This window comes from Thalassophryne amazonica, chromosome 7 (assembly GCF_902500255.1).
Source record: "Thalassophryne amazonica chromosome 7, fThaAma1.1, whole genome shotgun sequence".
Lineage (NCBI taxonomy): Eukaryota > Metazoa > Chordata > Actinopteri > Batrachoidiformes > Batrachoididae > Thalassophryne > Thalassophryne amazonica.
In genome coordinates this window covers 3,515,955-3,541,393 of record NC_047109.1, presented here as the reverse complement: position 1 = coordinate 3,541,393, position 25,439 = coordinate 3,515,955, and the positions used below count along the sequence as shown (strand labels likewise).

Sequence of the window (25,439 nt, the reverse complement as noted above, 5' to 3'; positions counted from 1 at the left end):
GGACCTTGGAGCAACAAAGACCTTTGACACACACCTACATTAGTTAATTAGTCAGAAAAGTCAAGATTCCAAGAGTTCTTTTTCAGTTGTTTGATTTTAAGTTCATAAGTAAGTTAGTAAGTCCCGTCGGCTGGTCCCTTGTTTGCACTCGGGGTCCCCACAGCAAATCCATGGTGGAACAGACAAAAAGAAGAATTTTGGTTTCCAGGTTTTTGTTTTTTGTTGTTCTTGTTTTTGTGGTTTTGTGTTGAGTGCAAAGAGCTTTGAGGTTCTAAGCTAGTGAGTTAGCATTACTGCACTCACAAGAAACAAAGAGCTTCTGAAAAGGAATCATAATTCATCTGAATGGGAATCAGAGTGTCTGAAAGGGAGTCACAGAACATCTGAAACAGAATCACAGAGTGTCTAAAAGGGGATCACGTAACATCTGAAAGGGAGTCACAGAGCATCTGAAACAGAATCACAGAGTGTCTAAAAGGGGATCACGTAACATCTGAAAGGGAGTCACAGAGCATCTGAAACAGAATCACAGTGTCTAAAAGGGGATCACGTAACATCTGAAAGGGAGTCACAGAGCATCTGAAACAGAATCACAGAGTGTCTAAAAGGGGATCACGTAACATCTGAAAGGGAGTCACAGAGCATCTGAAACAGAATCACAGTGTCTAAAAGGGGATCACGTAACATCTGAAAGGGAGTCACAGAGCATCTGAAACAGAATCACAGTGTCTAAAAGGGGATCACGTAACATCTGAAAGGGAGTCACAGAGCATCTGAAACAGAATCACAGTGTGTCTAAAAGGGGATCACGTAACATCTGAAAGGGAGTCACAGAGCATCTGAAACAGAATCACAGAGTGTCTAAAAGGGGATCACGTAACATCTGAAAGGGAGTCACAGAGCATCTGAAACAGAATCAGTGTCTAAAAGGGGATCACGTAACATCTGAAAGGGAGTCACAGAGCATCTGAAACAGAATCACAGTGTCTAAAAGGGGATCACGTAACATCTGAAAGGGAGTCACAGAGCATCTGAAACAGAATCACAGTGTGTCTAAAAGGGGATCACGTAACATCTGAAAGGGAGTCACAGAGCATCTGAAACAGAATCACAGAGTGTCTAAAAGGGGATCACGTAACATCTGAAAGGGAGTCACAGAGCATCTGAAACAGAATCACAGTGTCTAAAAGGGGATCACGTAACATCTGAAAGGGAGTCACAGAGCATCTGAAACAGAATCACAGCGTGTCTAAAAGGGGATCACGTAACATCTGAAAGGGAGTCACAGAGCATCTGAAACAGAATCACAGTGTGTCTAAAAGGGGATCACGTAACATCTGAAAGGGAGTCACAGAGCATCTGAAACAGAATCACAGAGTGTCTAAAAGGGGATCACGTAACATCTGAAAGGGAGTCACAGAGCATCTGAAACAGAATCACAGAGTGTCTAAAAGGGGATCACGTAACATCTGAAAGGGAGTCACAGAGCATCTGAAACAGAATCACAGAGTGTCTAAAAGGGGATCACGTAACATCTGAAAGGGAGTCACAGAGCATCTGAAACAGAATCACAGTGTCTAAAAGGGGATCACGCAACATCTGAAAGGGAGTCACAGAGCATCTGAAACAGAATCACAGTGTGTCTAAAAGGGGATCACGTAACATCTGAAAGGGAGTCACAGAGCATCTGAAACAGAATCACAGTGTCTAAAAGGGGATCACGTAACATCTGAAAGGGAGTCACAGAGCATCTGAAACAGAATCACAGAGTGTCTAAAAGGGGATCACGTAACATCTGAAAGGGAGTCACAGAGCATCTGAAACAGAATCACAGAGTGTCTAAAAGGGGATCACGTAACATCTGAAAGGGAGTCACAGAGCATCTGAAACAGAATCACAGTGTCTAAAAGGGGATCACGTAACATCTGAAAGGGAGTCACAGAGCATCTGAAACAGAATCACAGTGTGTCTAAAAGGGGATCACGTAACATCTGAAAGGGAGTCACAGAGCATCTGAAACAGAATCACAGAGTGTCTAAAAGGGGATCACGTAACATCTGAAAGGGAGTCACAGAGCATCTGAAACAGAATCACAGTGTCTAAAAGGGGATCACGTAACATCTGAAAGGGAGTCACAGAGCATCTGAAACAGAATCACAGAGTGTCTAAAAGGGGATCACGTAACATCTGAAAGGGAGTCACAGAGCATCTGAAACAGAATCACAGTGTGTCTAAAAGGGGATCACGTAACATCTGAAAGGGAGTCACAGAGCATCTGAAACAGAATCACAGAGTGTCTAAAAGGGGATCACGTAACATCTGAAAGGGAGTCACAGAGCATCTGAAACAGAATCACAGTGTCTAAAAGGGGATCACGTAACATCTGAAAGGGAGTCACAGAGCATCTGAAACAGAATCACAGAGTGTCTAAAAGGGGATCACGTAACATCTGAAAGGGAGTCACAGAGCATCTGAAACAGAATCACAGTGTCTAAAAGGGGATCACGTAACATCTGAAAGGGAGTCACAGAGCATCTGAAACAGAATCACAGTGTGTCTAAAAGGGGATCACGTAACATCTGAAAGGGAGTCACAGAGCATCTGAAACAGAATCACAGTGTCTAAAAGGGGATCACGTAACATCTGAAAGGGAGTCACAGAGCATCTGAAACAGAATCACAGTGTCTAAAAGGGGATCACGTAACATCTGAAAGGGAGTCACAGAGCATCTGAAACAGAATCACAGAGTGTCTAAAAGGGGATCACGTAACATCTGAAAGGGAGTCACAGAACATCTGAAACAGAATCACAGTGTCTAAAAGGGGATCACGTAACATCTGAAAGGGAGTCACAGAGCATCTGAAACAGAATCACAGTGTCTAAAAGGGGATCACGTAACATCTGAAAGGGAGTCACAGAGCATCTGAAACAGAATCACAGTGTCTAAAAGGGGATCACGTAACATCTGAAAGGGAGTCACAGAGCATCTGAAACAGAATCACAGTGTGTCTAAAAGGGGATCACGTAACATCTGAAAGGGAGTCACAGAGCATCTGAAACAGAATCACAGAGTGTCTAAAAGGGGATCACGTAACATCTGAAAGGGAGTCACAGAGCATCTGAAACAGAATCACAGTGTCTAAAAGGGGATCACGTAACATCTGAAAGGGAGTCACAGAGCATCTGAAACAGAATCACAGTGTCTAAAAGGGGATCACGTAACATCTGAAAGGGAGTCACAGAGCATCTGAAACAGAATCACAGAGTGTCTAAAAGGGGATCACGTAACATCTGAAAGGGAGTCACAGAGCATCTGAAACAGAATCACAGTGTCTAAAAGGGGATCACGTAACATCTGAAAGGGAGTCACAGAGCATCTGAAACAGAATCACAGTGTCTAAAAGGGGATCACGCAACATCTGAAAGGGAGTCACAGAGCATCTGAAACAGAATCACAGTGTGTCTAAAAGGGGATCACGTAACATCTGAAAGGGAGTCACAGAGCATCTGAAACAGAATCACAGTGTCTAAAAGGGGATCACGTAACATCTGAAAGGGAGTCACAGAGCATCTGAAACAGAATCACAGAGTGTCTAAAAGGGGATCACGTAACATCTGAAAGGGAGTCACAGAGCATCTGAAACAGAATCACAGAGTGTCTAAAAGGGGATCACGTAACATCTGAAAGGGAGTCACAGAGCATCTGAAACAGAATCACAGTGTCTAAAAGGGGATCACGTAACATCTGAAAGGGAGTCACAGAGCATCTGAAACAGAATCACAGAGTGTCTAAAAGGGGATCACGTAACATCTGAAAGGGAGTCACAGAGCATCTGAAACAGAATCACAGTGTGTCTAAAAGGGGATCACGTAACATCTGAAAGGGAGTCACAGAGCATCTGAAACAGAATCACAGAGTGTCTAAAAGGGGATCACGTAACATCTGAAAGGGAGTCACAGAGCATCTGAAACAGAATCACAGAGTGTCTAAAAGGGGATCACGTAACATCTGAAAGGGAGTCACAGAGCATCTGAAACAGAATCACAGTGTCTAAAAGGGGATCACGTAACATCTGAAAGGGAGTCACAGAGCATCTGAAACAGAATCACAGTGTGTCTAAAAGGGGATCACGTAACATCTGAAAGGGAGTCACAGAGCATCTGAAACAGAATCACAGTGTCTAAAAGGGGATCACGTAACATCTGAAAGGGAGTCACAGAGCATCTGAAACAGAATCACAGTGTCTAAAAGGGGATCACGTAACATCTGAAAGGGAGTCACAGAGCATCTGAAACAGAATCACAGAGTGTCTAAAAGGGGATCACGTAACATCTGAAAGGGAGTCACAGAGCATCTGAAACAGAATCACAGTGTCTAAAAGGGGATCACGTAACATCTGAAAGGGAGTCACAGAGCATCTGAAACAGAATCACAGTGTCTAAAAGGGGATCACGTAACATCTGAAAGGGAGTCACAGAGCATCTGAAACAGAATCACAGTGTGTCTAAAAGGGGATCACGTAACATCTGAAAGGGAGTTACAGAGCATCTGAAACAGAATCACAGTGTGTCTAAAAGGGGATCACGTAACATCTGAAAGGGAGTCACAGAGCATCTGAAACAGAATCACAGAGTGTCTAAAAGGGGATCACGTAACATCTGAAAGGGAGTCACAGAGCATCTGAAACAGAATCACAGTGTCTAAAAGGGGATCACGTAACATCTGAAAGGGAGTCACAGAGCATCTGAAACAGAATCACAGTGTCTAAAAGGGGATCACGTAACATCTGAAAGGGAGTCACAGAGCATCTGAAACAGAATCACAGTGTCTAAAAGGGGATCACGCAACATCTGAAAGGGAGTCACAGAGCATCTGAAACAGAATCACAGTGTGTCTAAAAGGGGATCACGTAACATCTGAAAGGGAGTCACAGAGCATCTGAAACAGAATCACAGAGTGTCTAAAAGGGGATCACGTAACATCTGAAAGGGAGTCACAGAGCATCTGAAACAGAATCACAGAGTGTCTAAAAGGGGATCACGTAACATCTGAAAGGGAGTCACAGAGCATCTGAAACAGAATCACAGAGTGTCTAAAAGGGGATCACGTAACATCTGAAAGGGAGTCACAGAGCATCTGAAACAGAATCACAGTGTCTAAAAAACCCCAACGTTCAAAACGACCCCCTGTGAGCAAGCACTTGGCGACAGTGGGAAGGAAAAACTCCCTTTTAACAGGAAGAAACCTCCAGCAGAGAACCAGGAAAAAGACATGCTGTGGAGGGGAGCAGAGATCAATCACTAATGATTAAATGCAGAGTGGTGCATACAGAGCAAAAAGAGAAAGAAACACTCAGTGCATCATGGGAACCCCCCAGCAGTCTAAGTCTATAGCAGCATAACTAAGGGATGGTTCAGGGTCACCTGATCCAGCCCTAACTATAAGCTTTAGCAAAAAGGAAAGTTTTAAGCCTAATCTTAAAAGTAGAGAGGGTGTCTGTCTCCCTGATCTGAATTGGGAGCTGGTTCCACAGGAGAGGAGCCTGAAAGCTGAAGGCTCTGCCTCACATTCTACTCTTACAAACCCTAGGAACTACAAGTAAGCCTGCAGTCTGAGAGTGAAGCGCTCTATTGGGGTGATATGGTACTATGAGGTCCGTAAGATAAGATGGGACCTGATTATTCAAAACCTTATAAGTAAGAAGAAGAATTTTAAATTCTATTCTAGAATTAACAGCAAGTCAATGAAGAGAGGCCAATATGGGTGAGATATGCTCTCTCCTTCTAGTCCCCGTCAGTACTCTAGCTGCAGCATTTTGAATTAACTGAAGGCTTTTTAGGGAACTTTTAGGACAACCTGATAATAATGAATTACAATAGTCCAGCCTAGAGGAAATAAATGCATGAATTAGTTTTTCAGCATCACTCTGAGACAAGACCTTTCTGATTTTAGAGATATTGCGTAAATGCAAAAAAGCAGTCCTACATATTTGTTTAATATGCGCATTGAATGACATATCCTGATCAAAAATGACTCCAAGATTTCTCACAGTATTACTAGAGGTCAGGGTAATGCCATCCAGAGTAAGGATCTGGTTAGACACCATGTTTCTAAGATTTGTGGGGCCAAGTACAATAACTTCAGTTTTTTCACCTCACATGCTTTGGATGTACCTTTCTTGACTGAAACCTGGATAAATGTGCTGGAGTCAGCCGCCTTTACAGACCTTCTGCCTCCTGATTGTACTTATATAAATTTGCCGAGGACATCTGGCCGTGGAGGAGGAATTGCACCTGTTTTTAAAAACAGCCTGTATTGCAAGCCTTTACCACTTATGTCGTTTTCCTCTTTTGAGCTGAGCTTGTTTGAACTGGTACTATGCGCGGTGCTTTACCGGCCACCTAAATACTATAACAGAGACTTTATTAGAGAGCCCTCTAATTTCTTGGCTGGTGTTATGACAAACTATGACAGGATTTTATGTGTTGGTGATTTTAACATGCATGTCTGCTGCCCTTCTAGGCCACTGGCTAAAGACTTTTTAGACCTGGTTGATGCTTTTAAGCTTGTACAACATGTTACTGAATCAGTTTGACACTCGGCCTTCTGTCCTCTTTGACACTGAGCAACTGACCTCAGTCTTTCTTTCCACCTATGCCAGCACTCTTGACTCTGTCGTGCTTATAAAAATCATGTGTTCACGACCTAAATCTGAGCCTTAGCTGAAGGATGCCACCCGTGCAACCAGGCATGAGTGCAGGAGAGCTGAGCGCCGGTGGAAAAAAGATAAGCTTCATGTGTCCTATGAAATTTTCAAAGAAAGCTGGAGAAAATATCAGAGGACTGTCAAAGCAGAAAAAACTGCTTATTTTACTGATATAATTTCCCAAAATTTGAATAAACCTTGTGTTATTTTTAAAACTATTGATTCATTTTTAAATGCGCCCCAGTCCACCTGTCTGGAAGCATCTTCCCAAGTCTGTGAAGATTTTCTCTGTTGTTTTAGTAATAAGGTTGAAACTATCAGAACTCATATTTCACTCCCCTCTTTTGACCCTTCCATACTTGTCACTTGCTCATCTGTCTTAAACCGGTTTGAGTCTGTGTCGCTTTCATCTCTCTTAAAAATTGTCACTCAACTTAAACCCTCTTCCTGTCCCACAGACATTGTTCCTCCTCGCCTCTTTAAAGAGGTCTGGGAGACCATTGGACCTAATGTCCGAAAAAATCATAAATAGTAGTCTTGCTTTTGGTGTTGTCCCAGCACATTTTAAAGAAGCAGTTGAGGAACCTCTGCTAAAGAAACCAAATCTGGACACCTCAGTTCTTTCTAATTACAGACCCATCTCAAAGCTTCCATTCATCTCTAAAATCTTGGAGAAAACTGTATTTGTACAGCTACAGTCTTTTTCAGGGATGCTGCCTTGGATGTGGTTCCAATCATATCTGTCTGAGAGATGCTTTTCAGTAAGGATTGGCGATTTCACCTCATCTACTGCCCCCCTGTCTTGCGGAGTTCCCCAAGGTTCCCTATTCTTGGGCCCATCCTCTTCTTTCTATACAGGTTTAATTTTTAAAAAACATGGCATCTCCTACCATTTTTATGTGGATGACTCCCAAATTTACCTGCCCCTTAAGAAAAATGACAAGAGCTGCCTGATGCCCTTATTAGAGTGCTAAAGGACATTGAGTCATGGATGTTTTTTTTTTATTATTTAAATGAAGAAAAAGGCTTTTATCTAAAATTAAATCTGTCGTATCTTTTAATGATTTTGAGTGTTTGATTCATGCTTTTATCTCGACCCATTTGGACTTCTGTAATGCACTGTATACTGGCATTAACCAGGCCTCACTCGCCCGCTTACAGTTAGTCCAAAAGGCAGCTGCTCATCTTTTAACATGATCACATCACCCCCATTCTTGCCTCTCTCCACTGGCTCCTTGTCCGTTTTAGAATACATTTTAAGATTTTATTGTTTGTTTTTAAGTCACTAAATGGCAGTGGTGGGCACACTTCCAATAACAGATCATTATCGAAGATAATGTTTTCATTATCGGATTATCTTTTTAGATAACTTTAAAAACCATTATTGGACTAATTATCTTCCGATAAATTGTCATCCGATAACGTAGTAAACCAAGCTGAACAGCGGCAAACATTTTCAAAATTTAAAATCAGTTGAAACCTACCTGTTAAAAGTTTCCTAAGAGATGTATAGTTCTACCCTCTGCAAACAGAAGAGAGCTGCTTTCAGGAGAAACCACTCTATCTTCTAGAACTGGTCACACACACAAAAAAGATCATTTTCTTTAACACCATACTGATACACTGGCAATATCACCCAAGTCATCCAGAGGCATACATTTTTAATTTATGGTTCAAATTTTAACCAAACTAATTTTGGACAAGTTATTTAAAATTACTGTCATGTCTGAAGTTTTATAAAGCGAAAATATCAGATATATGTGTTATATGGCTGGGGGGGCCTGGCTGCCTTTTTGTTTCTGTCCTTTGCTTCTCCTTCCAGGTGGTTTGCATTTGGAACTGAGTGGCTGTGTTGCTGAGTTTATCAGGACCTCACCCTGATCACCTGAGGCTGATCACCTGCGGCTCATCGGGACTCACAGCTGTGGTGCATCTGCATGGATTGGAACATGGTGGCATTTAAGACTGGAGTGCACAGTGTGTATTTGCCAGAGACCCGACCTTGTGACCAGACGGGTGAGATCGTCGTCTCGGGAGCCATCTCATCATCAATGGATGCAGAGAACGTCCAGGTTTGATGCACGGTCTGTGAAAGAGGAGGGGGTGAGGTCTCACGCTCGTCAGCACACTTCCTGAGGTACGTTAGATTTTGTGACTAACATTTATACAGTCAGTAAATGTGGTGTCCCTCACACCTTATTATATTGAGCTGTATGTTAGTCATGTATCGACTTCCCCTGCAGTGGAGTTTTGTGAACTGGATGTTCCATGCCTGCAGGTTGGGAAGTTGATTAGTAATCAAGCCAGGAAGTGTTTGCTGTTTGTACACCTTTAAGTGTTCTCTCTGTGTGTAGAGTGTGGACTCACATAATGGTTCCTTCTTTCACAGACTCGGTTTGTTGCGGCCACCTGGGGGGTGTCGGCGGGGTCCTTGAGTCCGAACAGCTTCTGGCTCCGGACCGTTAGCGCTACTGGGAGCGCACCACGCCAGACCGCACTTTCTTTTGTATTTTTATGTATCACTGTTATGTATTAAATTCAGTTAGCCTTTGTACCGTGCTCTGCTTATTTCATACTGGGTCCTTCAAATGCTGGTCGGTTCTCCGAGCTGCGTCCGACACATAATATGTTTTAGTTTTTAAAGTAATGTGGTAATTTTTAAGGTTTTATGAGCACATGCTGTGCCCAGCAGTGCATTATGGGTAGGATATGGTAATCTCAGTATGTTCACGACAGGACAAATGCATTTCAGACACTCTGTTCAGGCTCCATGGACAACAGCATTAAACTCTAGTGCCTAAAACCCTCGTGAATATATTCTCTGGGTTTATAAATGTTATTGTATTTGCGTTTGTTAAATTCCACGCATCTTAAATGTAGCAGACACGGATTATCTGGAATTTTGTTTTGGCAGGTTTTCAGGGCCTCTACTGCCATCTACTGGCCAGTAGTGTTCATGGCAGTATTCGCCCTAAGTACTAAGCATCTGGGCACCAGTAGATGGCAGTGTTCTATTTATTTTGACCCCGCTTATATCTCAAATCAACTTCTTGGCTTTGCAAATGGCTATTTTTTTTTTTTTTACAAATTAAGTTTAAAAACAAAATAAAACAACAACAACAACAAAAAAAAAACATTACAAGACAGGTCTGTGGTGTTTGCACAGGCACAGTGCGAGAGGTTGGACGTTTGTTGGTACCCTCATGATGGCCGACCAGAATAATATCAAACAGGTTTGATTTTCATTTGACCATACGATCGGTGATCAGGAGGTGGTCGTGAGATGTTAAAAGCAGCTTTTTACTCCGTGTACACTACACGATGCAGGACGCGCGATTAACTTGAAAGTTGGTCCAAAAAATTCTCGCACGAATGAAAAATCATCTGAAAAAGGGCCAAAACTCGCACAGTGTAAAGCCAACCTTTATGTGTTAAGACAACATTGAGTGCATGTTTTACAACATCATATGTGCACATGGCACTAATAAAACATGCACACATTCTCTCCACATGCAAAACATTTTGCGATGACACTTCCAGGGCTCCGTAAAAATGCCTGTTTTTACAAATAAAAAATGGAATATTTTACAAAAGCACATTTATCTGTGCTTTTGTAAAATATGTAAAAATGTAAAAAGCTTCTGGGGAAAACCTGGTCTTGTTAGGAGAGACGGCACCCATCCCACTTTGGATGGAGCAGCTCTCATTTCTAGAAATCTGGCCAATTTTCTTAAATCCTCCAAACCGTGACTATCCAGGGTTGGGACCAGGAAGCAGAGTTGTAGTCTTACACACCTCTCTGCAGCTTCTCTCCCCCTGCCATCCCCTCATTACCCCATCCCCATAGAGACGGTGCCTGCTCCCAGACCACCAATAACCAGCAAAAATCTATTTAAGCATAAAAATTCAAAAAGAAAAAATAATATAGCACCTTCAACTGCACCACAGACTAAAACAGTTAAATGTGGTCTATTAAACATTAGGTCTCTCTCTTCTAAGTCCCTGTTAGTAAATGATATAATAATTGATCAACATATTGATTTATTCTGCCTTACAGAAACCTGGTTACAGCAGGATGAATATGTTAGTTTAAATGAGTCAACACCCCTGAGTCACACTAACTGTCAGAATGCTCGTAGCACGGGCCGAGGAGGAGGATTAGCAGCAATCTTCCATTCCAGCTTATTAATTAATCAAAAACCCAGACAGAGCTTTAATTCATTTGAAAGCTTGACTCTTGGTCTTGTCCATCCAAATTGGAAGTCCCAAAAACCAGTTTTATTTGTTATTATCTATCGTCCACCTGGTCGTTACTGTGAGTTTCTCTGTGAATTTTCAGACCTTTTGTCTGACTTAGTGCTTAGCTCAGATAAGATAATTATAGTGGGCGATTTTAACATCCACACAGATGCTGAGAATGACAGCCTCAACACTGCATTTAATCTATTATTAGACTCTATTGGCTTTGCTCAAAAAGTAAATGAGTCCACCCACCACTTTAACCATATCTTAGATCTTGTTCTGACTTATGGTATGGAAATAGAAGACTTAACAGTATTCCCTGAAAACTCCCTTCTGTCTGATCATTTCTTAATAACATTTACATTTACTCTGATGGACTACCCAGCAGTGGGGAATACGTTTCATTACAGTAGAAGTCTTTCCGAAAGCACTGTAACTAGGTTTAAGGATATGATTCCTTCTTTGTTATATTCTCCAATGCCATATACAAACACAGTGCAGAGTAGCTACCTAAAATCTGTGAGTGAGATAGATTATCTCGTCAATAGTTTTACATCCTCATTGAGTACAACTTTGGATGCTGTAGCTCCTCTGAAAAAGAGAGCCTTAAATCAGAAGTGCCTGACTCCGTGGTATAACTCACAAACTCGCAGCTTAAAGCAGATAACCCATAAGTTGGAGAGGAAATAGCGTCTCACTAATTTAGAAGATCTTCACTTAGCCTGGAAAAAGAGTCTGTTGCTCTATAAAAAAAGCCCTCCGTAAAGCTAGGACATCTTACTACTCATCACAAATTGAAGAAAATAAGAACCCCAGGTTTCTTTTCAGCACTGTAGCCAGGCTGACAGAGTCAGAGCTTTATTGAGCTGAGTATTCCTTTAACTTTAACTAGTAATGACTTCATGACTTTCTTTGCTAATAGAATTTTAACTATTAGAGAAAAAATTACTCATAACCATCCCAAAGACATATCGTTGTCTTTGGCTGCTTTCAGTAATGCTGGTATTTGGTTAGACTCTTTCTCTCAGATTGTTCTGTCTGAGTTATTTTCATTAGTTACTTCCTCCAAACCATCAACATGTCTATTAGACCCCATTCCTACCAGGCTGCTCAAGGAAGCCCTACCATTAATTAATGCTTCGATCTTAAATATGATCAATCTATCTTTATTAGTTGGCTATGTACCACAGGCTTTTAAGGTGGCAGTAATTAAACCATTACTTAAAAAGCCATCACTTCACCCAGCTATCTTAGCTAATTATAGGCCAATCTCCAACCTTCCTTTTCTCTGAAAAATTCTTGAAAGGGTAGTTGTAAAACAGCTAACTGATCATCTGCAGAGGAATGGTCTATTTGAAGAGTTTCAGTCATGTTTTAGAATTCATCATAGTACAGAAACAGCATTAGTGAAGGTTACAAATGATCTTCTTATGGCCTCAGACAGTGGACTCATCTCTGTCCTTGTCCTGTTAGATCTCAGTGCTGCTTTTGATACTGTTGACCATAAAATTTTATTACAGAGATTAAAGCATGCCATAGGTATTAAAGGCATTGCGCTGCGGTGGTTTGAATCATATTTATCTAATAGATTACAATTTGTTCATGTAAATGGGGAGTCTTCTTCACAGACTATGGTTAATTATGGAGTTCCACAAGGTTCTGTGCTAGGACCAATTTTATTCACTTTATACATGCTTCCCTTAGGCAGTGTTATTAGAAAGCATTGCTTAAATTTTCATTGTTACGCAGATGATACCCAGGGACTAGAAGGAGAGAGCATATCTCACCCATATTGGCCTCTCTTCATTGGCTTCCTGTTAATTGTAGAATATAATTTAAAATTCTTCTTCTTACTTATAAGGTTTTGAATAATCAGGTCCCATCTTATCTTAGGGACCTCATGGTACCATATCACCCTAATAGAGCGCTTTGCTCTCAGACTGCAGGCTTACTTGTAGTTCCTAGGGTTTGTAAGAGTAGAATGGGAGGCAGAGCCTTCAACTTTCAGGCTCCTCTCCTGTGGAACCAGCTCCCAATTCGGGTCAGGGAGACAGACACCCTCTCTACTTTTATGATTAGGCTTAAAACTTTCCTTTTTGCTAAAGCTTATAGTTAGGGCTGGATCAGCTGACCCTGAACCATCCCTTAGTTATGCTGCTATAGACTTAGACTGCTGGGGGGTTCCCATGATGCACTGACTGTTTCTCTTTTTGCTCTGTATGCACCACTCTGCATTTAATCATTAGTGATTGATCTCTGCTCCCCTCCACAGCATGTCTTTTTCGTGATTCTCTCCCCTCAGCCCCAACCAGTCCCAGCAGAAGACTGCCCCTCCCTGAGCCTGGTTCTGCTGGAGGTTTCTTCCTGTTAAAAGGGAGTTTTTCCTTCCCACTGTCGTCAAGTGCTTGGTCACAGGGGGTCGTTTTGAACGTTGGGGTTTTTCTGTAATTATTGTATGGCTTTTGCCTTACAATATGAAGCGCCTTGGGGCAACTGTTTGTTGTGATTTGGTGCTATATAAATAAAATTGATTTGATTTGATGGTGAGTTAGATCAGAGTGTGGGGGAGGACTCTGAACAGACCTGGTAAGCCCAAACGGATAGTGCAGGTGAACTGGGAATGTCTGGAGGAGCCCACTGTCTGACAGATCTTCAACTCACACCTCCAGCAGAGCTTATCTAGCATCCCTATGGAGGTTCGGGGGCATTGAATCAGAATGGGCAATGTTCAAAGCTTCCTTTGCTGAAGCTACAGTGGGGAGCTGTGGCCTGAAGTTCTTAGGTGCTTCAAGGGGTGGCAACCCTCGAACACCGTGGTGGACATCGGTGGTCAGGGAAGCTGTCCAACTGAAAGAGTCCTTCCAAGATATGTTATCTCGGAGGACTCTAGAGGCAGTTGTAAGGCACTGACAGGCCCAAAGGGCGGCAAAGAAGCGGTTGTGGGAGGTGTTTGGGGTATCCATGGAGAAGGACTTTCAGTGAGAACCAAGGTGCTTCTGGCAGACCGTGAGGCACCTGAGGAGAGGAAAACCAGAAACCATCCCAGCTATCTATAGTAAGCATGGGACTCTGTTGACCTCAACTGAGGATGTAATCTGCCACTGGAAAGAACACTGAGGAACTCCTGCATCAGACCGGAGCACCCTCTATAGTAGGGGCAGAGCTGAAAGCTGATGGAGGATTATCATTAATTTCCCTGGTGGAAGACACTGAGTTAGTCAAACAACTCCACAGTGGCGAGGCCCTGAGGGTTGATGAGATCCATCCAGAAATGCTGAAGGCTCTGGGTGTGGAGGGACTGTCTTGGATGTCTCTTCAACATTGTGTTGAGGTCTGGGACAATGCCTAAGGAGTGGCAAACTGGGGTGGGGATCCCCATATTTAAAAAGGGCACCAGAGAGTGTGTGCCAATTATAGGGGCATCACACTACTAATCCTCCATGGTAAAGTCTACTCCAGGGTGCTGGAAAGGAGGGTTTGGCCGATAGTCGAACCTCTGATTGAAGAGGAACAATGCGGGTTCCGTCCTGGTCGTGGAACAACCGGCCAGCTCTTCAGTCTCACAAGAATCCTGGAGGGTGCCTGGGAGTATGCCCGTCTCCATCTGTTTTGTGGACTTGGAGAAGGCATGTGATTGAGTAACCCAAGAGATACTGTGGGGGTGCTGTGGGAGTATGGAGTGAGGGGGTCCCTTCTCGGCGCCATTCAGTCTCTTGTACTCACAAAGCGAGAGCTGTGTTCGGGTGCTTGGAAATAAGTTGGACTCATTTTTGGTGGGCGTTGGCCTCCACCAGGGCTGCGCCTTGTCACCAATCCTGTTTGTGATATTCATGGACAGGATATCAAGGCATAGTCGGGGGGTCTTCAATTTGGTGGACTCAGGGTCTCATCACTGCTTTTTGCAGATGATGTGGTCCTGTTGGCTTCATCAGCCTGTGACCTCAAACACTCACTGGGAAGCGGGTGGGATGAGGATCAGCACCTCTAAATCTGAGGCGGTTGTTGACCCACAGCAACACTATTCTTGTTACCGAGTCTCGCAGGCTGTCAACCTGGAACCATTCCAGCAGTTTCTTGCCGACCTCCATGGGACTTGACAGAAAGATCCTGTAGGTCAGCAGAAAGTCTTCGATGTAGGTAGGGTCATCCACTGATGGTTCCTCCACCAGATGCATAATCAGACACTCTGGAGTTCCCTTGATGACAATGTGCCCCTTCCTGGTGCCACTTCGGTCCAGCTCACGATGTTCCTTTACCATTACAATTTCCCCCTCCTCCTCAACCTTATGCATGTTCTTCTCTACATGGTGGAGGACACTTCCACAGTATTCCTCTTGGGCAATGAGTACATCTGCAGACATCGTCATGTTGGCAAACGCAGGCAGCTGGTGCATGAACTCCAGGAGTTGCACGATGTCATCATCGTTGCGGTCGGCAGGATCTTTTTCCAGACACTCTCGGACTAAGTCTCTGCCCAAAAGAGTGTCCGAAGCTCTCTCCAAGTCCTCATATTTTTCCCTCCTCTTCTTCACTGTCCACTGCAGCTTCTGGAAGTCCAGACAGATCCACATCTCCAAGCTCGCTCTCTGTGGCCTGGTAAATATCTGATAGGCTGCTACTCCCTGAGTCACTGGCAATGCTGCATCCTGACTGGCTGGGAGCCATGTGCATCACTTGCTGATGGGTATGGTCTGTGACATGCATCTTATTGAGGTCAGCAGGAAGCTTGTTGACATACTCTGTGTTATAAGTGGAGGGTTCTTGGCCGTCAGTGATGAGTTCTCTCTTGCCTCTGGGATTGACCCTCCTGAAACATCGTATGGACCTTCCCTGTGAACCTTCTCTCTGCAGAAAACTGTCATCTCCTTCACTACTGTTATCCACCATGATCATTTCTGACGGCTCCAACGTGATGCATTCACAACCTCTTCTGCCCCCCAGCTGCCTGCCAAAACAGCATCTTGCCAGTTACATATGCTCCTTGACAAACACTGATCCAGAGAGTAGAATGTACCAACAGGTTGCAATGCTGTCTGGGAAGAATAGGATGTGGTTGGCCTCGTGTCATTCATGTCTAGCCGAGGTACACATCGACCTTAGCTGATGTTTCCTGAGGTGAGAGAGGACATCCATGTGGTAGAGGTGGCAGTAGATGGTGTGGAGGTCCTCTGCGGTCTGTAACAAGGGCGGTTTCTTCAAAGCTTGTTTGAAAGAAGTTACTGTGGCTCCGGTCATTTTTATAACTTCGGTTTAAATCCACCCCAGCCAACGTTTACTTCCTTCTTTGCTAATATCACTACAAAGGCGCCAGAGTTGCTCTTTATCCCAGCCCGAGCTGAACAAAAACTCACATCTCCTTCGCTCTTGTCCTTGCTGAGCTGAGCACAGATGGAGTTGAGTCCAAGCAGACCGCAGCCGGAAAAAAAAGCCCAAACAAACTTCACTTTAAAGTGTTACAGCGCGTCCAAAAAATAGAATCTGTTTAAGCGTGACATCAAATTAAATGCATCAGATATGTTGTCCTGAGTCCTGCACATCTTTGGTAAAAGTGTGTTCCACGGTCGGTGGTAGCTTAGATCCAGGAGTTCAGATTTAGCTCCCTGCTCCTCCCTCACTCCGCACAGTTGACGACATCTGTCTGGCTGGAGAAAAGTTGAGTTGCGAGATGAAATCTTCCTGATCTTGAATATTAGGACAATCTGTTCCCTGAGGAGAGACTCCTCGACTGCGTGAGGCAGCCCGAGGCGCACCTGCTGTCTGACTTTCCACTCTTTGACAGTGAGTAAGACTGGATCGACTTAGACGATGATGAAACATGATCAAAAACAGAGGAGTCTGCCAAAACAGGATCTACATTTAAAAAAATCCAGGACTTATTTTTTGAATACCAGGACAGTCCAAATCAATGGGGCAGGCAACAAGTTTTGTGCACACTTGACTACACCCTGCAAGTCGAGCCGGGTATTTTGACAGCTTATCCAGAGCTAGCAGACATTAGAGAGCTGTTCAAGCAGGGTCAGGTACCTCCATGCATCAAGGACCCCACTGACTTTTTGTTTGAATCGGACATCAGTGCTGCCTGCTCTGATGGACCACATGACGAAAACCCCTGCTCAATCACTCTGTCCGACACAGCAGTCATATCTCCTCGGTCATCTGCACTAATAACTTGTCCGCCACCAGCACTGGATGTCCGGTGGCCTTGTGTGCTTACCCGAGTTATCCCTTGCCTGTCACCAAGACCAGCTGATCAGCACTAATTAGCGCAAAAGCCAGCTGCGCCATGTCACCCTGGAAGACCAGCTCCACTGCCATGTTCAGCACAGAGTCTGGCCACATCTTGTCTGCCTCCTGTGCCCACTCCACATACTGTAAGCCCCGAGCACTTCCGCAACTAACCATAACATGCCCCACACCGGCTTCACCAGTCGCACCTGCAGAGGTATTTTCAGCGCGCATACCACAGGATCAATCACAGCCGCTCACATCCCTCGCATTGCCAGCAGAGATAGGAGGAAAGATCACATCACCACAGACATCGAAAGGTAAATGCCCACATCTCTGGATTCAGTGGTGCCATCTGCATCTCTCACATCACCGGCAGAATCATCAACTGCACGCAGGAAACAGCTGTGGTGCACACCTCTGAAAGCTCTTCAGCAGTACCTGCAGAACCATCAATGGCACGCACACTTCCAGATCCTTCAGTGCCATCCTCAATCCTGGAACCGCCGGTGGAGTCTTCAGGGAAGTTTACACCACCACAGAATTCAGCAGGGATCCATCAGCACTACCCATCAGTCTTTAGAACTGCCAGCAGAATCTTTTCTCCCTCTGTCTGATCATTGGTGTCAACCCTGAAGATAACCTTGTGGGTCACCACTTGCAGGATAGTGGATTTATCTTTGTTCTGTGTCTTGGTTGTTCTTAATGTTTCTTTTCACCTGCTGTGCCCGTTGTGCCCCACTGTTTAGTACTTCAAGTTAAAGTTTGGTCGGTTTCTTTCCCAAGTCTGTTTTTAAATCATCTGTTTTTGAGTACCCTCCGAGTTTCTTTTGTTGTTTTTTTCTGCTTTTATGTGTTTTTAAGTTTTACTCCCCATGTATTACTTTTGCTAGCTTTATTTGGTTTCTGCGTTTTATTTCAATAGTTGATTTTTTGTTTTTTTGAGGCAAATTCTTTTCTCACATCAGAATTCTGGTTGCACTTATCACAGTCCTTTTGTTGGTTTTATCTGTTTTTCAAGTTTGTTTTCTTAGTTTTCTCAACTTTTGCGCTCTTTTGGTAAGCAGTTCAAGTTCAAGTAGTTTTATTGTCATTTCAACCATATACACAGTGAAACAAAACAACGTTCCTCCAGGACCAAAGGTGCTACAAAGAATATTACTATGATTTATCACAATAAACAATAATAATTACAGGTAAGCAGTAAAGTGCGGTTGTGACCATTTTTTGTAAAGTGAAAAGCATAGCAGCAGTTATTGACCATAAACATTGCACTCTTAAAAGATGAGATTTTGTATGTGTGTGTGTGTGTGTGTTCAGCCCAGTCACTGAAATATGTGTGACTGTTCAGACCAGACTCTGGTTGTTAAGGAGTCTGATTATTTGGGGGAAGAAGCTGTTGCACAGTCTTCAGAGCCTCATGTAGTTCTTTTGCCAGTATTTTTGTTTTCCATTCACTTATCCTGTCTGTCCTCCCTGTTTGAGTAAGTCTGTTGCCCTGGGGGGGGGGGGCTTTTCTGACATTTCTTGTCCACTGTCTGACCCTAGACCCCCCCCCCCGGTTCTGCCATGAATTCCGGCCATCCACATGACCGTTACACTGACTTTACTGTGGATTTCATGGACCTCACGGCCAGCTCCCTGACTCAGCTGTGGACCTTAACGGCCACAACGCCGTCCCCTGGACTCAACATGGACCCTACAGGCTGCGTGGTCATCTGTGGGCCTCAGTCATGAACCCTTGTGGGGGTCACACGGCAGAACGCATGACTGCAGCATTGTCCAGCCGTCCTCACTGCATCCCCTGACTCACCTGTGTTTCATAATGGGCCTCATTGCCAACACACTGACTACCCTATGACGACTACGTGGTCGATGCAGAGTTCCCAACCTGACTCTGCCATGGATCTAGGTAGGTTGCACAGTAGTCACTTTGACTCTGCCATGGACTCTAGAGAGCCACACAGTCTCACTTCTGATGGGGTTTTTGCCCGCTGGTGGCTGTTCTGCCATCTCATGTCCCCTTTGCTGTGGGTGGGGTCCTTGGGTCCCTGCCGGACTTTTTTTATGGCTGTTCCCACCTTCCTGTCCCCTTCCTCCCTCCTGTGGCCGTCTATGTCCTTTGGTTGCCCACTTTTTAGTTTTGGAGACGAGTTTCTGTCGGCCGTATGTGTCGGCCACTTGGTGGGGTGGGCGATACCAGGTTCTGCCCCAGTGCGGGCTGCCCCGGTGTCATGGTTTGTCCCCTGTTTGTGTCCATGTCCCCTCTCATGGGTCTTCTGTGTAGACACGCCAACACATATGACAGCTGGAATGACTTTGTGTCCATTGAACGGTTACTTAGTGAGACTCAGATGAGGAGGATGAGTGACGCTGTGAAATCAGGCAGAAATCCAACCTGGCTGTGCGTGGACAAAATGCCAATATGATACTAAACTTTTATGGATACACCTGAACTCGTCTCTGTGTGGACAGGCCATCAGATGCGGAGGATCATTGACACTGTGAGGAAACGTCAGCGTCCACATTTAGTCCTTGTGGTGTGTTCCTCTTGACATGATCCAGCACACAGGAGACTCAGTTTTGTGGACCCCAGTGGCTGGAGAAGGCCAAGGACACGCCCACATTTCACTTGGCTGTAGCAATTAGATGATTAAGTTGGAGAGTTGGGGATGGATCATTGTCTGCTTGGGTGGTTGCTACCCAGGACCCAGGTGGTTTCATGGTATGGTGGATGCAGAGATATGCTGCACCACAATTGTCTGTACATTGGCTTGCTTGAGGATATCCCATTTAAACCGCTTCAGCCTGCCCACAAGCTGCCAGTCTGTTGCCAGTTTCTGACCACATCTACTCCAACTACTCCTCGAATACTGGGTCTGACATCATCAGTGTCATGGTTGCTGTCATTGATGCTGCTCTGTTCTGTCCCCTGGGGGTATTCTGCTGCTCCCTGTGCATGCATATGGATGGACAGGGAGATCCCAGAACACAGTCATCCTGCCAAACATAGTTTCTTTGACAAAAGTGATCCAGACTCACCACGGGTTGTGATGGTGACTGAGTTACTGATGCTGGGATACAGCCACTACTGTCAACATCAGAACTTCCACACAGAATGTTACTCAGAACCTCAACGAGTTCAGTCCAAGAACCAAGGTAGCACCAAAATTAAGATTGGTTTCTGGTTCACATGAGCTACTTTTTAAAAAGACAGATTAGGTCACTGACCTTGGAAAGCCATCATCCTGCCATGCCTCCGTGAGCTCCATGTCCTGGATGTTGGGAGAGGCCACGGCCCCTACCGGAGGCCTGCAGGGACAAAACTAACTGATCACCATCAGCATCAAAAGGCAAACTGAAATTTATTATAAAATTCATAATTTCAGTTTATGTAAAAAATTATAACTTATGGTGAACTCACAGAGCACATAGCTCTGCTCACCAGCAAAGAAGGGAAATTCCCATCAACTACATATGAAGTTAGCTAAATGCAAGATTACAGACTTTTATGATGTCATAATGATGTTTTCCATTATGTGTTTTGGTGCGCTTTACTTTGTTTGATTTTGTGTGTTACTCCTGTGATATGCAACAGTTCCCGGATCTCTTTCACCCACACAGAGCTCATGAATATCAGGGGAATAACACCAGCAGATTTGTTTCCCGTTTTTCTCGAGGCTACAGTGGATTAATTGGGCGTATTGGCCAAAGGTGCTGTCACCTTGACCCACACAGTGAATCACTGGAGGAGGGGGAGATGCGCTGGAGCACTAGTACGGCTCTGCTGCTGTGGCCACCGTACACCGCGACCAGGAATATTCCTCTCCAATGTGCGCTCTCTGCAAAATAAAATGTACAAACTCCAGCTACTGGTGGAGAAAAACAGAGATTTCACTACATCTGCAGTTTTGTGCTTCATGGAGATGTGGCTCTGTGAATCGATACCGGACTCTGCGCTGCAGCTGGCAGGCTTCCATGTTTTCAGAGCGGACCAAAGTGCAGGACTCTCCAGTAAAACGAAGGGTGGTGGAATCTGTTTTTTCATCAACAGTGGCTGGTGCAATGACGCGACTGATCCAACAGCACTGCTCACTGATCTGGAAACTTTTTTATAAACTGCAAACCATTCTATTCACCACGTGAGTACTCCTCATTCATTCTGGTTGGTGTTCCTACCACCGGCTAACATGCACAAGGCACAACTTGCGCTCGCCGACCAGATACTGCATGTAGAGCGACCTAATCAGGAGTCTTTAGTTATTGTCCTGGGTGACTTCAACAAAGGTAATCTCTCCCACAAACTTCCCAAATGCAGACAGCTTATTAAATGTCAGAAGAGAGAGGACAGAATTCTGGATTAGTCTAACACAACTATGAACAATGCTTATCATGCCATCCACTCTTACCTCACCATGGTGGTGGTCAGCATCCACCTGATTCCTACCTACAGGCTGAAACTAAAGCTCTGCAAACCTGTAGTGAGGACATCTAAACTGGAGCAGTGAGGCTGTGGAGGATCTACAGGCATATTTAGAAAAAAATGGACTGGGATGTGTTCAAGAGTGCCACAAACAGTCTGGATGAGTACACAGATCCTGTGACTTCATATATCAGCTTCTGTGAGGACTGCTGCATTCTATCACAAACCACGGTGAGGTATAACAATGACAAACCCTGGTTCAGTCCTAAACTCATACAGTTGAGGATGCATAAGGAGGAGGCTTTAAAGAGCAGAGACAAGGTCAGGATTAAAGAGTCAAAGTACAGGTTTGGTAAGGCGGTCAGGGAAGCTAAACAGCTGTACTCTGAAAACCCTAACATCGGTTCTCAGCCAATGACTCCACTTCTGTTTGGAAAAGGACTCAGACAGATTACCACCTACAAACCAACCCCCCACCCCCACTCTGTCAAGGACCCTCATTTAGCAAACCAATTAAATGAGTTTTACTACAGATTTGAAAGACAACGGGACAGTCCTGCTACCATCCCCAATGACAACCAACAGTTCCAACCCACCAGCACCTCCTCCCCCCACCACGCCCCTCTCCATTCATGAGAGAGATGCTAACAGACTCTTCAAGAAACAGGACCCACACAAAGCAGCCGACCTGATTCTGTCTCCCCATCCATGTTGAAGAACTGTGCAGACCAACTGTCCCCGGTGTACACCTCACTGGAGACATGCCAGGTACCAGCATGATCCAAGGCCTCAACATTCATCCCCATCCCCAAAAAACAAAGAACTTCAGTACTCAATGACTACAGACCCGTTGCCCTGATCTCTGTGGTGATGAAGACCTTCGAGTGCCTTGTCCTCACACACCTCAAGGCCATCTCTGACCCATACCTGCCCCCTTTGCAGTTTGCCTACAGAGCCAACAGGTCGGTAGACGAGAGAGTCTGAGTCTGTTCTCTATAAAAAAGCCCTCCGTAAAGCTAGGACATCTTACTATTCATCACTAATTGAAGAAAATAAGAACAACCCCAGGTTTCTTTTCAGCACTGTAGCCAGGCTGACAAAGAGTCAGGGCTCTATTGAGCCGAGTATTCCTTTAACTTTAACTAGTAATGACTTCATGACTTTCTTTGCAAAGAAAATTTTAACTATTCGAGAAAAAATTATTCATAACCATCCCAAAGACATATCTTTATGTTCAACTGCTTTCAGTAATGCTAGTATTTGGTTAGACTCTTTCTCTGTGATTGTTCTGTCTGAGTTACTTTCATTAGTTACTTCCTCCAAACCATCAACATGTCTATTAGACCCCATTCCTACCAGGCTGCTCAAGGAAGCCCTACCATTAATTAATGCTTCGATCTTAAATATGATCAATCTATCTTTATTAGTTGGCTATGTACCACAGGCTTTTAAGGTGGCAGTAATTAAACCATTACTTAAAAAGCCATCACTTGACCCAGCTATCTTAGTTAATTATAGGCCAATCTCCAACCTTCATTTTCTCTCAAAAATTCTTGAAAGGGTAGTTGTAAAACAGCTAACTGATCATCTGCAGAGGAATGGTCTATTTGAAGAGTTTCAGTCAGGATTCAGAATTCATCATAGTAGAGAAACAGCATTAGTGAAGGTTACAAATGATCTTCTTATGGCCTCAGAGAGTGGACTCATCTCTGTGTTTGTTCTGTTAGACCTCAGTGCTGCTTTTGATACTGTTGACCATAAAATTTTATTACAGAGATTAGAGCATGCCATAGGTATTAAAGGCACTGCGCTGCGGTGGTTTGAATCATATTTATCTAATAGATTACAATTTGTTCATGTAAATGGGGAGTCTTCTTCACAGACTATGGTTAATTATGGAGTTCCACAAGGTTCTGTGCTAGGACCAATTTTATTCACTTTATACATGCTTCCCTTAGGCAGTATTATTAGACGGCATTGCTTAAATTTTCAATGTTACGCAGATGATACCCAGCTTTATCTAGCCATGAAGCCAGAGGACACACACCAATTAGTTAAACTGCAGGATTGTCTTTCAGACATAAAGACATGGATGACCTCTAATTTCCTGCTTTTAAATTCAGATAAAACTGAAGTTATTGTACTTGGCCCCACAAGTCTTAGAAACATGGTGTCTAACCAGATTCTTACTCTGGATGGCATTACCCTGACCTCCAGTAATACTCTGAGAAATCTTGGAGTTATTTTTGATCAGGATATGTCCTTCAATGCGCATATTAAGCAAATATGTAGGACTGCTTTTTTGCATTTGCGTAATATCGCTAAATTTAGAAAGGTCTTGTCTCAGAGTGATGCTGAAAAACTAATTCATGCATTTATTTCCTCTAGGCTGGACTATTGTAATTCATTATTATCAGGTTGTCCTAAAAGTTCCCTGAAAAGCCTTCAGTTAATTCAAAATGCTGCAGCTAGAGTACTGACAGGGACTAGAAGGAGAGAGCATATCTCACCCATACTTGCCTCTATTCATTGGCTTCCTGTTAATTCTAGAATAGAATTTAAAATTCTTCTTCTTACTTATAAGGTTTTGAATAATCAGGTCCCATCTTATCTTAGGGACCTCATGGTACCATATCACCCTAATAGAGCGCTTCGCTCTCAGACTGCAGGCTTACTTGTAGTTCCTAGGGTTTGTAAGAGTAGAATGGGAGGCAGAGCCTTCAGCTTTCAGGCTCCTCTCCTGCGGAACCAGCTCCCAATTCAGATCAGGGAGACAGACACCCTCTCTACTTTTAAGATTAGGCTTAAAACTTTCCTTTTTGCTAAAGCTTATAGTTAGGGCTGGATCAGGTGACCCTGAACCATCCCTTAGTTATGCTGCTATAGACTTAGACTGCTGGGGGGTTCCCATGATGCACTGAGTGTTTCTTTCTCTTTTTGCTCTGTATGCACCACTCTGCATTTAATCATTAGTGATCGATCTCTGCTCCCCTCCACAGCATGTCTTTTTCCTGGTTCTCTCCCTCAGCCCCAACCAGTCCCAGCAGAAGACTGCCCCTCCCTGAGCCTGGTTCTGCTGGAGGTTTCTTCCTGTTAAAAGGGAGTTTTTCCTTCTCACTGTAGCCAAGTGCTTGCTCACAGGGGGTCGTTTTGACCGTTGGGTTTTTTCTGTAATTATTGTATGGATTTTGCCTTACAATATAAAGCGCCTTGGGGCAACTGTTTGTTGTGATTTGGAGCTATATAAATAAAATTGATTTGATTTGATAAGTAAAAGTTGCTGAGGTAAAAGGGGGTCGGTGTATATAAGCTTTTCTTCTACACCCTTTCTGTTACTTGGGTTGACTGGCTGAGAAATCAGTTTTGTTTTATTTAATTTTATTGCAAAGTGCCGAATAAACGTGAACTTGAACTATCCCAGTAGTCACTGGGCGAGACATGGGGTCACCCTTGACAGGCTGCCAGGCCACCACAGGGCCACATGTAAACAGACACATTCACACCAGTGAGTCTGCATGTCTCTGGAAATGAGAGGAACTGGAGCACCCGGAGGGAACCCAAGCAAACACGGGGAGAGGTGAGCTTCAAGGAAGAGTCAGAGGTTCAATACAGTAGTGGGAAAGAACAGCTCTAGTCTCACCCTCACTACTCACTACTCAGATGCCCTTGAGCAAATTTCTATGTGGAGTGTGGTGTTACATCAGGGCTGTCCAAATCTGCTCCTGGAAGCAGTAAAACACGCGAACCATGCATGTTTTACACTCTGCTTGCTCCACCCACAGCTCATTAACTCTGACAGGTGCTCAGCCAATGAGGGGGTGGGGCAGGTAGAACAAGCGGGG

At 44.1% G+C, this 25,439-nt stretch overlaps 2 protein-coding genes across 6 annotated transcripts in view; both read right to left on the bottom strand.

The window, feature by feature from the left end:
• bnipl (BCL2 interacting protein like) overlaps nucleotides 1-25,439 on the bottom strand; it is a 95,151-nt gene that overhangs the window by 54,464 nt on the left and 15,248 nt on the right. For 4 of the 5 annotated variants that reach the window (XM_034173726.1, XM_034173725.1, XM_034173727.1 and 1 more), the window contains exon 2: nucleotides 20,406-20,486. The exons of the other annotated variant lie outside the window; for it this stretch is intronic. In XM_034173726.1, the coding sequence (XP_034029617.1) occupies nucleotides 20,406-20,486 (81 nt within the window). The remainder of the gene's footprint in view (nucleotides 1-20,405; nucleotides 20,487-25,439) is intronic. 5 annotated transcript variants of the gene reach the window in all.
• LOC117513564 (rap guanine nucleotide exchange factor 6) lies at nucleotides 14,391-17,011 on the bottom strand. The gene is given in 2 exon segments (XM_034173723.1): nucleotides 14,391-15,466; nucleotides 15,468-17,011. Coding segments are annotated over 2 exon segments (1,293 nt in total). The 5' UTR covers nucleotides 16,185-17,011; the 3' UTR covers nucleotides 14,391-14,890.